Here is a 13,926-nt window from a genome sequence, read left to right as displayed (position 1 = left end):
AAGCACTAGGAGAGCACACCGTAGTAAAGCAATCATCAAACCGGCAGGAACGAAAACAGAATTCATACCATCACAAAGAAACCACAACCACCACAACAAACCAGAACCCATGGAGGGCGATTCAAACTAGGAGCAAAGGAGAACCTTGCGAATCGACCTGAGACAAATCAAAGAAGACCAACATCAACAGCTCTTACACGCGAACCCTCGTTGACCCAGCTTCAGACATCTACGGACCCAAGACTGGTAACCTCCTTGCTTAAGACGCAACAAATTTGAGTAAACCAAAAAAAAATACTTAAAAAATACACCCATCACGCATTCGATGTTTTGCTTCAAGACTCCCCGTTGGAAGAAGATTCGACATTGAATCTTCAAGAAGATTGGTCTCTGGTCTTCTTTTCTAACATCTCTCTATCCTTTCTAGCATGTTCTCTCGTATCTATCAAATTTTACCATTTTATTCTTACCGATCACATGATTTTGTGTTTCTTATCCAGATAAACCAACCAAAGAATATGGTTAGAAATGTTGTAACACTCAATTGATTGATTTGGAGTTCAACTTATATTCTTGTACTAAAGGTGGATATTCAATAACAGCAACAAAGTTTAACACAAACACACTGATGCAACAGAGGAATCTAGAACAAGGTCAAGCTGACCAGACAAGACACAGGAATTTACAGAGTGAGAAAAAGATAGGAACTTATGTTGTCACAGAATGTATTTGAGTCGGAGATGAAGTATGGGCCTGTGCGTCTACTTACTCTGAATGTGACGTCCAATACATTAGCCCACTGTCAAATGAATTGTGGTCAGTGACCAAGGATATACAGATAAGATTTGCAGTACAAGAAAACAAAAAGGTTAGTATGCATTGCTGTCTCATTGCAAATACAAATCTCATTTTCCAGGTTTGACTGTGCCATACAATCTTGTGCTATCTCTAGCTATTATAAACTAATCTCAATGCAAATGAACCAATAATTTTATTTTAAATTTATTGTTCTCAGTCGAAATCTACTCTGATTATGAAAGATGATTCCCACAAGCTAGTTTGCCTCAGATGCAATAAAAAAAGGCAGCCTATTACTTAAATTATGGATTGTCCCAATAAGATGGTATGAATCACTAAATCTAATGCTCCTTTAATACAAGTTTGTATGGATTTTCTATAATTCTTCTCAGCGTTTGGTAGTGCTTTAAGATATGCACAACTAGTCGAAAGCATTAGAGAAACATAAAAGTATAGAATGCCTTTACCTTATCAATACAAACACGCATTGAAAAACACCAGCCACACCAGTCCAAGTCGAAGGCCCAGTCTTGACGACCGAATCTTGAATCAGCAAGCCAACAGATGCAGCTAAGGAAACAAACGCTACGACATACGCTATGAAAAGCCATAGCTTCAATCTGTAGCCAAGAATCCATATACATAAAAAACAAATCACAAATGGTTGAAAATAACCGCAAGCCTCAGCTAAAACTTGACTTTTCAGATACGAGGGTTATATATACACACAAGATATCTCAACTATCTTATAGTTTCCACAGGAGTACAGATTAGAAACACGAGTTAACCAAGCTCTCAAGTCTTATCTTGATTTAAAAACTGAATCAGAAAGCCAACACAAGCAGCTAGAGAAACAAATGCTACGACATATGCTATCAAAAGCCATAGCTTCAATCTGTAGCCAAGAAGAATCCAAATAAATAAAAACAGAGATCGAAAATGGTTGAAACAAGCCGAAAATATCCGTGAAAACTTGACTGAGTGTTATAAGCACACAAGATATCTCAACTATCTTCTAGTTTGCACAGGGATACAGATAATAAACTCTTAGTAAACAAGCTCTTAAGTCTTATCTTGATTTAATAACCGGACCAGTGAGTGAAGCCAACGTAAGCAGCTAGAGAAAAACAAATGCTACGACATACACGCTATGTAAAGCCATAGCTTCAATCATAAAGCCAAGAACTGCTTCTCAAGCTACATCAGCCGCAAATCTCAGCTAAAAACTTAACCTATGTTATCGTTTCCACAGTTGTCAAGTCATGTATTGGTTAAAGAACTGTGAATTTTTAAAAATCAAGGAAGAATAGAAAACGAACCTCCACTCGCCTTCGTCATAAGGAGAGTAATCAATGTCTTCTTTTCTGACGCAATTGAACATCAAAGCTCCGAGAGATGCGAATATGCCTGCGAAGAAAGCGAAACCCCCAAATCAGATTTTCTAAAGACCCTAAAATTCACGGGAGAATTAGTTCGATGGATGTAAATTTTTACCGGGAAGGTAATGGACGAAGGGAACTTGAATGGAACTGCACACGACGGCGTCAACCCAAAACCACCACCCGGTTCCGAAGACTGCGCCGGAGAACCCGGGTCCGAAAATAGCCCATAGTTCAGCCAAATCCATCGCTCGATGATCGTCGTTAGTGCTCTCTCTACCAACAGGATCTACCTCCGTCCAAGTCAAAATTTTAAGGGGAAAAAACACAAAAAATATGGCATCTAATTTTTTGTTTGCCGTTTAATTAATCTGTTTATTAAATTTCCCAAAAAAAATCTCGTTTAATTTTCGTTATATTTAAAAACCTTCCTCTAATCCATATTTACAACGTAACAACTGTTACTTCTAAAGACAAATATATTAACTAAAATTAAAATATAACCCTACGTGGTCAATTAGATAGAACTAAAGATACTGTTGCTCTCTTCTTTTTCACCCAAATCGACTTCGGATTGAAACCTAAAACCCCATACATTACAATTGAAATTAACAACGGTTTCATACCTCATCTCTCAGTTGATTATTGCAACGAACACACCATACAATCAACTATAACCGCAACTATTCAGACGACAACTATCAGAATTTGAAGTTTGAGAAGAAAAATTGCTTTTAGGGTTTTAGGGTTCTAAAACTCGAAATCGATTTGGACTGCTCCCCTTCCCCATCTGGAATTTGGAAAGGGTCATCCTCAGATACGTAGTGGACGCTCCTCTGCTGACTTAGCAAGATACGGTCTAGCTTCTCATTGACGTTCTTGAGGTCTTTCTTGTACTTCTCCGCAAAATTGGTGTCACCTCTAACTGTGCGGTCATAATCTTCATTGTAGTTGCCGTCAGGCTGGACGAGATTCTCAACGAGTTGCCATCCCTCATCCACTTCTTTGTTCAGGAAATTTCCGGTAGAGGCAGTGTCAAGCAGCATGCGGATTTTTTGAATTACACCACGGTATAGAGTGTTCAGCAGTGACTCGTTGCTCAACCCATGGTGAGGACACTGGCTCTGGTAACCCTTGAAACGCTCCCAGGCCTCACAGAATGATTCTGAGCTCTTCTGTGTAAAACTAGAGATGTCATTCCTGAGACGTGCAGTTCTGGTATTGGAAAAGAACTTTGCCAAGAATGCCTTCTTGCAGTCATCCCAAGTGTTGATGGATCCCTTGGGGAGGTTTTTCTCCCATTGGTGAGCTTTATCTCCCAGGGAGAATGGAAAGAGTCGCAACTTGAAACCATCCTCACTCACTCCGTTGATCTTGGTGAGACTGCACAGACGGTCGAACTCATCCAAGTGGTCGAGTGGATCCTCCATAGGTAAACCGTGAAACTTGTTTCCTTGGATCATGGAGATCATACCACTTTTGATCTCGAAGTTATTGTTCAGCACGGCGGGAGGAACGATTCCAGCACGCTGAGTATGAGTGTTTGGTGCATCCCCAGCACCAATGTTTCGCGGTCTCGGATTTGGTCCATTCGGTTGTTCCATAGCGACCGGTGCGGGATGATCAGTGAGAGGACGATTTTGTCTTGGTCTTTGTAACTGATTGATGTCGTCGATAGTAGGAAGAAGATTCTGATGTCCTCTTGATCTGGTGTGCATGCAAGGTTGCAATCAACAAGTTTCTGTGATGCAAAACAAACAAGTATACAACCAAAACAAGTCAGTACTCAGAGTCACAAATGTAACAGAACTTAATCTTGCAAAACTTGAAATCTTAAATGTAGCAAAGTAAATCCCAAATGGCAACAGAGCCAAATTGATACTAGGATTTTTTGTGTCTCCTAGTAGGTTCAATTAACCTTATGCAGTTGTAATACTTAAGGTGTCAATCCAGTTGGAAAACTTTACTAACAATCAAAATGCAATCAAGTAGTCACAAGTTAAGCCAGATTCAAAAAAAGAGTTTTTGTCTAACAACCTAGAGTGATGAAAATGCAAAACAGAAATGGATTACAGAACTAGAAGTGAAAATGCATGACAAGAAGTAAACAAGAGTGAAAACAAAAACGAGTCTAGCATGAACTAAATAATAGGATCAGAAACAGTTTCAGGATGCAATAAAAATCAAAAACGACAAGATAGAGCGTCGGTTCGGGAATCTAAAACCCTAAAACCCTAAAACTTAAAACGACAAGATAGAGCGTCGGTTCGGGAATCTCCTGAAGCGTGCAAAACCAAACACGTGTGGTCGAGTCACGTGTCGTCTCTCCCTCGGGTGCGGTCGAGTGGAACGGATCGAGTCGAGGTCATACGACTCGAGGTGGGTCGAGTGGAGGTGGTGCAACTCGAGCTGGATCGAGTGGAGGTGGTGCGACTCGACCTGGATCGAGTGGAGGTGGTTCGACTCGAGCTGGGTTGAGTGGAGGTGGTGCGACTCGAGCTGGATCGAGTGGAGGTGGTGCGACTCGAGCTGGGTGTATATGTATCCACTAAAACGGTGATAACTCTTTAACCACACCTCTGATTGGCTTGAAATAAATGGAATTGGAAAGATGACTCAATTCTCTACAACTTTGATAAAGACGTCAAAAGCTGAATCTCTCGACCGGTGGCTCGAACGGCGACTCGAACGACGACTCAAACGAAAATGGTGTTGGCTCGAACGACGGTTCCGGGAGTGTTGATGACATCCATTCCAGGCATGATGGATTGAGTGGGATGCTGGTGCTTCTTCCTGGGAGCGCGTCCAAGTTGGATGTCGGTCGAGTCACATGACGTTCATTCCGAGCATGCTTGGTCAAGCCGCATGTCTCAACCTCCATTCAGTTCCAACAATCTGGACATCTCCTAAACACCTGAAATAACTCCAATATGCAAGATGTATGCAAGACCAATGCAAAGACTACCTAGACATGTATATTATGCAAAAGAGACTAAAAACAATGCAAAACAATGAGTTAAGAGAACAAAATAAATAACAAATGCATGATGAAAGAGTGTAAAATATATACATATCACATATACGAGTACAAAAAGCAAGAGTTCTCAAAGTTTAAAGCAATAGAAACAAAGGCATTCCCTAATGCAAAGATAGTTCATCGACTATAAATCCAAAAAGTTGTGAACCATGAGCATGTAAGACCATCTTTATCGGTAAACTACTAAGAACCCATGAAATCAATTTTTTTTCTATTAAATTTTGGATTTGTCAATGTTTAGAAACCAATGGAGTTATTAAGAAAAACTTTCTCCAATAGTAGAACATATGAGGGGTTCTTACGAATTCTTTTTGAAGAGCTCATATTCACATCAAAAACTTGTCAAATGCAAAACTCAGATTCATTGACAAAAAACAGAGATTCAAAACAGAGATTCATGACTAAAAGCACAGAGATTCAAAACAATCATTCAAATCAACTTTACATATTCCATCAAACATTTGGATTTCCATTGACTTGATTAACATTCTCATTCTGCAAAGACTCATCATCACCTGAAGAATCTGTGAAGAAAGCTTCTGCTTGGAAAGATTTTTGGTGCAATATCCTGAGATTAAGAAAACAAAAAAGTCTTTGTAACAGCAGAGACCAAGAGGATTTAGTCTGGTAATACTAATAACAAGGGGTGGTCTGACCGGAGCAATAGACTATAAACAGAGATTCAAGACAAAAATTTGGTGTTGATAAACAAAAACCCTCAAATTCATATTGAATCCAATCTAATTTTACCAATTCTCGAGATTACTCAATGACCCTTTTGCTCAATGACATAAACTAAGCAATCAAAACTCTAAATTCAACCAATAGAAGCAGAAAACGAGGATAAAGAACAAACCGTTCAAGAAACTGGACTGAGCAGACAAATCAAGGGGTTTGGACCAAATTTGGTTGGATTGAAAAGGAGCAATTCGAGTTCTCAGTAAAGATGTGTTTTTAACCTCAAAACAGAACATTGAGGGAGAAACGGAGAATTAGGAAATTGGATTAGGGTTTGTAAGAATCTGGCTAAAGCAGCTTGATTCTACTCTGATTCTCAATAAGAAAGAGTAGATACAGAGATTTGAGAAAGAGAGAAAGCGTCGCGAAAGAGAGAGAGAGAGGAGGAAGAGAAAGAAGCAAAACAGATAATTTTTTTCTCACCCAGTAAATATCGAACACATCTCCATTGGTTGTATTTAAGTAAAGTTGCTAAAAACATTAATTTTGAGTAAAAATGAATAAAAGTGAAGTTAAGAAACTTCTTAAAAAACTTTCTATTTTTATGGTCCATTTGTAGTATCTAAAAATATGGTCCTTAATTTAAATTTATTATTTTGGAAATTATAATAGTATAATTTAAATATATTTAAAAACTTGAAAATGAATATATTTCATAAGATTTTAAACAAACAATACATAAAAGCATATTTAAAACACATTACAAAACGATTAATCGTAATCTTAATTGGTTCTGAATTTTTGCCATATATTCTCAACCAAATCAGCTTTCAATCTTTGATGTATTTTTCGATCACGAAGGTCCTTTCGTTTGCTCATTATGTTACTCATTAGGTTAGTGACATTTGAAGGCGTTTCTGTAGAATATGAGAGATCCACTTCTGGAGTTCTGCTTGAATCTGCTTGTGTGAATGTTGCCTTATCAAACTGAGTGGCCTCATCTCGTTCGTCTTCTACTATCATATTGTGCAGTATGATACATGCTCTCATAATCTTTCCAATTTTTTTCTTATTCAAAAAAAGAGTTGGGTTTCTGACTATGGCAAATCGAGCTTGCAAAACGCCAAAAGCACGCTCGACATCTTTACGTGTGGCTTCTTGACATGTAGCAAATAAAGATGCTTTCGGATCTGCTGGCATTGGAATTGATTGGATAAAAGTAACCCAATTTGGATAAATACCATCTGTAAGAAAGTAAGCCATATGATAGGCTCGTCCATTGACAAAATATTCCACTTTGGGAGCTATACCTTGTAATATGTAATCAAAAACTGGTGAGCGATCGAGAACATTGATATCATTTAATGTACCTGGAGGTCCAAAAAATGCGTGCCATATCGAGAGGTCTTGTGAAGCTACAGCCTCTAAAACAATTGTTGGCTTTCCAGATCGACGTGTGTATTGACCTTTCCATGCGGTCGGGCAATTCTTCCACTCCCAATGCATACAATCTATGCTGTCTATCATTCCGGGAAATCCGCGCCACTCTCCAATAGCGAGTAGTCGTTGAAGATCTTCTACTGTGGGTCTTCGGAGGTACTCATCTCCAAATAAATTAATGACTCCTTCAACGAACTGTTCCAAGCATAACATCGCAGTGCTTTCAGCAAGCTGGAGGTATTCGTCAACTGCATCAGCTGCACAACCATATGCCATCATACGAATTGCTGCTGTAGATTTTTGTAGTGCAGAGAGACCGAACCTTCCAGTAGCATCTTGTCGTTGTCGAAAGTATGGAACTTCAGCAGAGAGTCGTTCAACGATACGCAAGAACAAGGATTTGTTCATTCTAAAACGGCGACGAAAGAAGCGAGGAGGATATGTTGCATCGTCACTGAAATAATCGTCCCATAAGCGTCTGTGACCATCTTCACGGTCTCTTTCAATGTAGGATCGTTTTGGCTTCTCCATGGTTGCTTCTTGTTGATCACTGAATGCTTGATTGAAACGATTCTCGAATTCTTTATCAAAATAATTATCAAATGCTTGATCAAAGTATTCATCCATCCTTTCTTCAATATTATTAGAAGAAGATGCCATTTCACCAAAGAAAGGAGAAGAATATATATTTTGAAAGTTTTTTTGTGGATAAAGAAAGGGGAAAAAGATGCTTTGGGGAAATATTGTATCGTGATATTTTTGTGGCTGAAAAAGAGATTGTAAAAAAAGACAATGAGATGAGAATGCATATTGATAAACTCTTTGGAAGACTTATATAGAGGAGAATCGATTGTGGTAATACAAACTAAAAATATTTGTGGTTTACATTGCTTGCAAAATTTGTGGTGTCTATAATACAAAGTAGATATAGTACATACATCCGTGACCATGTGCAGAAGAGTAACAATAACATGTGGCTGGCTTTGTTCTCCTCCTGTCTACTCCTTCAACATCCGTGACCTACTGTCCAACTCACAAAACTTGTGGCTGGCTTTGTTCTTCGCCTTGTCTTCTTCTCTTTTTTCTTCTTGTCTTCTACTGTCCCAAATGCATGTACCCCTCACGGTCTCTTTCAAATGTTCCAAATGCATGTACCTGTTATAGTGCCAATACACCAACATCATCCAAACAACAAAACGGTTTTTCACAATACAAAAACCAAACTTGTTTGTACAACTGATCATCATTATAAACCAAACAAGTTAAATTCAACTGATCATCATTATAAACCAAACAAGTTAAATTCAAACAGAAATGACCAACTGATCATCATTATAAACCAAACATGTTAAATTCAAACATAAAAACCAGTAGCAACTCATAGCATAAAATAGACAAACAACTCATAACATAAAACAGAAATGAAAGAAACAACATACAAGCAGATGAACATTAACATAAACTCAAACTAACTTGACAACATGTCACTAATTAGCTTATTCTTTAAAGCTAATTCCATTTCTGTAAGCGGCTCCGTTTTAGCTAGAAGACGGTCAAGCATTTTATGCATTGTTTGCTTCTCTTTGATCTTACTTTGCTTCTCTTTCAAATCAAATTCTTTTTGCCTTATCTCCCACATGCTCTGAAACTCCTCAAGCGAAGCGCCTTCTTCTTCCACAGTCTTTGGCTTGCTCAACACATTTTTACCCTTGGCCTTTGCTGCCTTGGCCTTTGCTGCCTTAACACCTGGAGGAAGAGCTTCTTCTTCCACACTCGCTGGAACTGAGGTTGATGACTGTGAATGGTCATCATGTTTTCTTCTCTTAGAAGCTCCAGTACCTTTTGTAGTAGAAGCTCCACACCATTTCTGATCATGGCGAAGCTCTCTCCAAGCATGCTCAAGTGTGAAGTTCACATTGTAATCGTTGAAGTGTATCTGGTACGCTAATTTCATCACATCATCCTCATTTTGGCCACTGGTTTTTGCTTTTGTTGCAGCCTCATAGCTTCCAACAAACTTGCACACCGTCTTGTTGATCCTCTGCCAGCTTTGTTTGCAATGCTTGGGCTCTCTTTTCTCGAGATCAGCAAGCTTAGGATTTGCAGCATAATAAGTTGCAATACGTGACCAAAAAGTATTACGTTTTTGGCCATTTGAAATAACTGCATCCTTACTTGTATTGAGCCAAGCACTAATGAGAGCCACATCTTCAGTGTGAGACCATTTTCTTCTTTGCTGACGCTCCTCAGGTTGGTATTCACCTTCGCTTGCAACCTCATCAGTTTCATTGGTTTCGACAGTGTTGGTTGTGGTTTGACTATTTAACAGATCTGTAAAACCTAACATGTCACTAGATGGTTCCATAGTCAAGTTTTTGGTTGGTGGTTAAAAGAGAAGGAAGAGTGTTTGTCGTTGGTGTTTAAAGGAGACGTAAGAGATAGAAAGAGTGTTTATGGTTTGTGTTTAAAGGAGAAAGAAGAGTAACAAGAATATTTTATGGTTGAAGAAGAAGGAAGAGTAAGAAGGATTTATCTAGATAACAAGAGATTCAATTGAAGTTTATGGTTAAAAGTCACATAAGTAACAATCAATGGTGGACATAAATTTTTACCTAATAACACATAACCAACCATTTATCACATTGCAAAAGTCTTGGTATAATGGTTCACTAAATAATGATGTGACTTAATTCAACAAGAAAACCATTAAAGCATTCATTCGTGTGTTGAACTAAGATTTAACTTGGTGGAACAAAAGATTGACCAAAACTCAAACCAGAAAAAGAAAAAAAAAAAAACAAAACAAAGGTTGGTTACTTACTTGTGCATATGGCTGAGATAGTGGGACTAGGAAGAACATTAAACGACAGTCATTCACAAATTTGAGGAAGATACAATATCATAGAAAAGCTGGATAACAATCAAGTCTGCTCCAGCATCAACCTGTTCAGATACGACCACAACCCATCAGATCATATCAAAGACGAGTAACCAAACTCAACAAGAAACAAGGCAAGAACACATATCTGAACCTTTTTCTTCAGGTAAGCAAGATCACTCTGATAAGATTTAGGAGTAGCAAGTCCATTAGCTTCAATAACATCCGGATGAGCCTCTGATTTAAACAAAAAACACAAATCCTCAATTAGAGATCAAACATACGAACACAAACACAAATACATTAACAAAACCAACAAAAAGGTGGGGGCAAATTCAATACCAGGATAACCAGCAACAGTGATTCCAAAGTAATCACCATACTTGGTACAAATGTGATTAACCAGATCCAAAGCACATTCTGAATCCCATTAGATATATCTTGTCCATGAGGAGGATCTCCTCTAAGAGCAAGCAAATTCTGAACCCCATTAGATCTAATCGTCTCAAGAGCGTCGTCAATCTTCTGCATCCTCGAAGCGATCTCGAGGGTGAGATCGGTGGTGGATCCTCCGGCACCCCAAGTGATATCGCATAAGGTAGGTCCGTAAGAGACCAAACGATATAGGGAAGTATCCCAATCGACTTAAAAATTCCCAATCGACTAAACATAGAGAAGTGTAGAAATTGGATGTATGTCGAGTTTCTTCCTCAATCAGATGAAACTCTTCCTCCACGAAGAAAAGAGAAAACATGGCTGGGATAAACAAAAAGAACACGCTTTTCTTTTTTATTTTTAGTCTAAAATTATATTGGCTGACACGTGTTAGGTAAGCATCGTTGCTAAAATATCTAAGCTAATGATCGATTGTTAAATAATTAAGACTTTTGATTTATTTTTTTAACTTTTTAAGCAACTAATTTTGCTTAAATACAACCAATGGAGATGCTCTTAAACCCCTTAATTAAGAAGTTCATCTTAGCAATATTCCTATTTTTGATTTAATTTTAATTACACAAAATCTAAGAAGTTGTACTAAGAAGTCCCGATAAAGATGCTCTAGCCCCTTAGCACGTGTGAGATCTTGGTAAGTTGAGAAGCCATCCTTGAAAAACTTGAAGGACGGTTGGTTGGTCACTGCCAAAGGATGCTGAGACGTTGAGAATAGAATGGATGCTTTGGAGTCCACCAGGGCGAGAAGCTACCCACAATAACAAAATAGCAAAGATCCGGGAGACTATCCTTTGTTATTTTTATCTATGATTTTAAAATATATTGTGTATGGACAAGGAAAGACTCAAATGAATTTATTTTTAAAAAGCCATAAATTTTCTGAAAATGATGCAATAACTTCATGAACAAATCATATATGAAAAATGACGATACTATATATATAATATAATAGTTTTCATAATATATGATACTTTTGATTTAATCGAAAGACATCCAAAATTATGATATAATAAATTATTTCGAAGAAGAAGAAAGAAGTGAATATGAGTTATATATTTGTACAAACTATATAAATGACTAAAAAAAATTACAATAACAAATAAAAGTTTTGATTGATCCAAACTCAAACAGTTGTTACTTTCAGCTGATGAGCTCCATTGGGTTGAATTTGCAAACTCCGTAGTTGACAACCACCACCACCAGATCTCCTCTTCCACAGATTCTCCGCCGCTTTATCTCCGGCACCACCGTCGAGCTTCTTCTTAACCACCGGCAACGGAGGGTCCAATTGTGCAACGTCGATAACAGCAATCTTTTTGTTATCAAACTCTTCTTTTCTGATTCTTCCTCGACTAGTCTTGGTGCTGGTGGTAGTGGGAGCGGAGAAAGTGAGATTCTTGCCGGAGAAGAGACGTTTAAGCTTGAAGTAACGGTGGTGACTGGCGGGGGTGATGGAGGAGGAGGAGCTGGTGGTGGGATAGCCGACGATCTTGTTGCTTCGTTTGACCTGACCAATGCAGCTGATTTTGGGAGACAACGGATCGGTTTGATGGTCTTCTTGATGTAATTTAGACGGGACAGTCACGTTCTTGATGGAAGGTCTTGAACATAACATTGGTAAGAAAGTGGGTCTTTGGAACTGAACACTGTTTTGTCTCGTCTCAATCATCTTGATCCAATAGATCTTCTTTCTTGGTTACTCCTGAGAGACAAGAGAAATGAAACTTCTTGATTACACAAAAGAACTTAGTTTCTCATGTGTGTGTGAGAGAGAGCGAGAGAGACAAGGAGAAATAAGAGAGTTTGGGTTTGTGGTAGTTGGAGAGTTAGAAAGCTTTGATGCATGGTTAAAATAAGGAGATAGAGAGGCTTTGGTCAAAGTGGCTTTATCATTATTTTTGGGTTACACATTCACAATCACTTTCAGATTTCTTTCCAGAAAATTGGCTTCTTCTCAATCTGGTCAAATTATATTTCCTCTCTATGTTTTTTAAAAAGTATTATTTATTAAGGAATATCTGTTTTTTTAAAAAAATAATTGAGTTTTGGCGTGTAGGTAAGAAATGAAATAATTGACTTGAGAGCAATGCTATTTTTGAAACAGACAAACAGTGGTAATTAGATTATTATATTTCTGTATGAAAGGTATGTTTCAGATAACATTCTTACTACATTATAAGTTTATTCATATTACAGTACACTTTTTAACCGATTTTTATGTAGTATTAACAAAATTTCTTAAATGTTTCTATGTTTTCTTTTATGAATGAACTTTTTAAAAAGAGATGCAAGTATGCAACACGATAATTTTATATAGTATTCAACTTTTATATGTTGTTAATTACTTTTACTTACAATAGTAATAGTTCGTTTTAAAAATAATTTATTATTAGTTTATGACCCATGCTTTTTAATATATTCCATTTTTGTTTAGTTGATGACTTGATTTGGTAAAACAAGAGCAAAGAGCAAATCTATGTTTACTAAATTATAGTAACTTATCAGTATATATATAGTAGTATAACATTTCTTGTCACAACTGACAGACACCCTACCACCAGATGTAAGCACCAGGTTTCAATCTTTGCACGAGGAAATGGGACAACACTTAAATAGACCGCCAGGTTAACAATACATCATCATCGAGTTCTCATGTTGATACTTTTATGATTTATAAATAGATTCCATTTATTATATGATATATATATATATATATATATAATTTATAGATCTGACCATTGATGTCTTTGTAATTTATAGGTCTCACACTGATAAAATTTTGCTGGTCTAGTTGTAGTAGTTGGTTCTTTTGAGTCGCACTTACCATTCGCGTGGATAGAAAAACCCATCATCTACATTTATTGAGCCTGCAAAAAACATATTAAATGGTTATATCATTAACATTTAGTTAATTTAATAATGGCTCCAAAACTTGTAGTTTTATCATTTCCCGAGAAGGTCCAAATTAGATGTAAAAAAAGTTAATGAATCATGTACTAATGTCTACTGTCTTTGTCCCCTTCTGCCTATACAATTCAGTCTACTTTTTCATTTTCTATTCACTGTTACATTATTTGGATCTCGACGAAATACTTAATGTTTATCATAGCCACTTTATTACATTTACTATATTTAGTTTATATTTAATGGTAATTTGATCCAAACCATAAGCGCAATTGGGTTGGATTAATTTTTGAGTAGAATGTTTCGAAGTAATTGATCCAAACCATAAACGCAAACCATCTTCTAGTGAGAGACGATAA

General features: G+C 37.3%; 4 protein-coding genes and 1 non-coding gene across 10 annotated transcripts; 1 reads left to right on the top strand and 4 right to left on the bottom strand.

Moving 5' to 3' along the window:
- Nucleotides 1-529: 529 nt before the first annotated feature.
- LOC104777510 (uncharacterized) lies at nucleotides 530-3,918 on the bottom strand. Of its 3 annotated transcripts, none has more exons than XM_087506436.1 (5): nucleotides 2,804-3,918; nucleotides 2,293-2,466; nucleotides 2,118-2,205; nucleotides 1,266-1,418; nucleotides 530-799 (listed from the first exon to the last, which is right to left on the bottom strand). In XM_087506436.1, the coding sequence occupies exons 2-5, from the start codon at nucleotides 2,423-2,425 to the stop codon at nucleotides 766-768; spliced, it is 408 nt and encodes a 135-aa protein (XP_087362562.1). In that variant the 5' UTR covers nucleotides 2,426-2,466; nucleotides 2,804-3,918; the 3' UTR covers nucleotides 530-765. The 3 variants fall into 3 exon arrangements, with proteins under 3 accessions (XP_087362562.1, XP_010500084.1, XP_087362566.1); XM_010501782.2 differs by having other exon boundaries at nucleotides 2,687-3,058; XM_087506440.1 differs by lacking the exons at nucleotides 530-799; nucleotides 1,266-1,418; nucleotides 2,804-3,918 and adding an exon at nucleotides 1,582-1,693 and having other exon boundaries at nucleotides 2,293-2,542.
- Nucleotides 2,728-8,227, bottom strand: LOC104777507 (uncharacterized). 3 transcript variants are annotated; one of them, XM_019243835.2, is made up of 3 exons: nucleotides 7,263-8,227; nucleotides 5,730-5,782; nucleotides 2,728-3,918 (listed from the first exon to the last, which is right to left on the bottom strand). In XM_019243835.2, the coding sequence occupies exons 1-3, from the start codon at nucleotides 7,990-7,992 to the stop codon at nucleotides 3,676-3,678; spliced, it is 1,026 nt and encodes a 341-aa protein (XP_019099380.1). In that variant the 5' UTR covers nucleotides 7,993-8,227; the 3' UTR covers nucleotides 2,728-3,675. The 3 variants fall into 3 exon arrangements, with proteins under 3 accessions (XP_019099380.1, XP_087362539.1, XP_010500080.1); XM_087506413.1 differs by lacking the exon at nucleotides 5,730-5,782 and having other exon boundaries at nucleotides 7,263-8,135; XM_010501778.2 differs by lacking the exons at nucleotides 2,728-3,918; nucleotides 5,730-5,782 and adding an exon at nucleotides 6,580-7,136.
- On the top strand, nucleotides 3,279-3,385 carry LOC147947059 (small nucleolar RNA R71). The gene has a single exon (XR_015595600.1). It is a non-coding gene; the product is annotated as a small nucleolar RNA R71 (small nucleolar RNA).
- Nucleotides 8,143-11,138, bottom strand: LOC104777509 (glutathione S-transferase T3). Of its 2 annotated transcripts, XM_087506424.1 has the most exons (5): nucleotides 10,553-11,037; nucleotides 10,365-10,447; nucleotides 10,154-10,275; nucleotides 9,508-9,663; nucleotides 8,143-9,424 (listed from the first exon to the last, which is right to left on the bottom strand). In XM_087506424.1, the coding sequence occupies exons 4-5, from the start codon at nucleotides 9,619-9,621 to the stop codon at nucleotides 8,801-8,803; spliced, it is 738 nt and encodes a 245-aa protein (XP_087362550.1). In that variant the 5' UTR covers nucleotides 9,622-9,663; nucleotides 10,154-10,275; nucleotides 10,365-10,447; nucleotides 10,553-11,037; the 3' UTR covers nucleotides 8,143-8,800. The 2 variants fall into 2 exon arrangements, with proteins under 2 accessions (XP_087362550.1, XP_087362543.1); XM_087506417.1 differs by having other exon boundaries at nucleotides 8,143-10,275; nucleotides 10,553-11,138.
- Nucleotides 11,139-11,662: 524 nt separating this feature from the next.
- LOC104777506 (uncharacterized) lies at nucleotides 11,663-12,481 on the bottom strand. The gene has a single exon (XM_010501777.3). The coding sequence runs from the start codon at nucleotides 12,330-12,332 to the stop codon at nucleotides 11,787-11,789; it is 546 nt and encodes a 181-aa protein (XP_010500079.1). The 5' UTR covers nucleotides 12,333-12,481; the 3' UTR covers nucleotides 11,663-11,786.
- Between the last annotated feature and the right edge of the window lie 1,445 nt (nucleotides 12,482-13,926).

Source organism: Camelina sativa, chromosome 3 (genome assembly GCF_030686135.1).
Source record: "Camelina sativa cultivar CO46 ecotype springtype chromosome 3, ASM3068613v1".
Classification (NCBI taxonomy): domain Eukaryota; kingdom Viridiplantae; phylum Streptophyta; class Magnoliopsida; order Brassicales; family Brassicaceae; genus Camelina; species Camelina sativa.
Note: the sequence above shows the minus strand (reverse complement) of the source record. Positions and strands in the feature narration are given on the sequence as shown.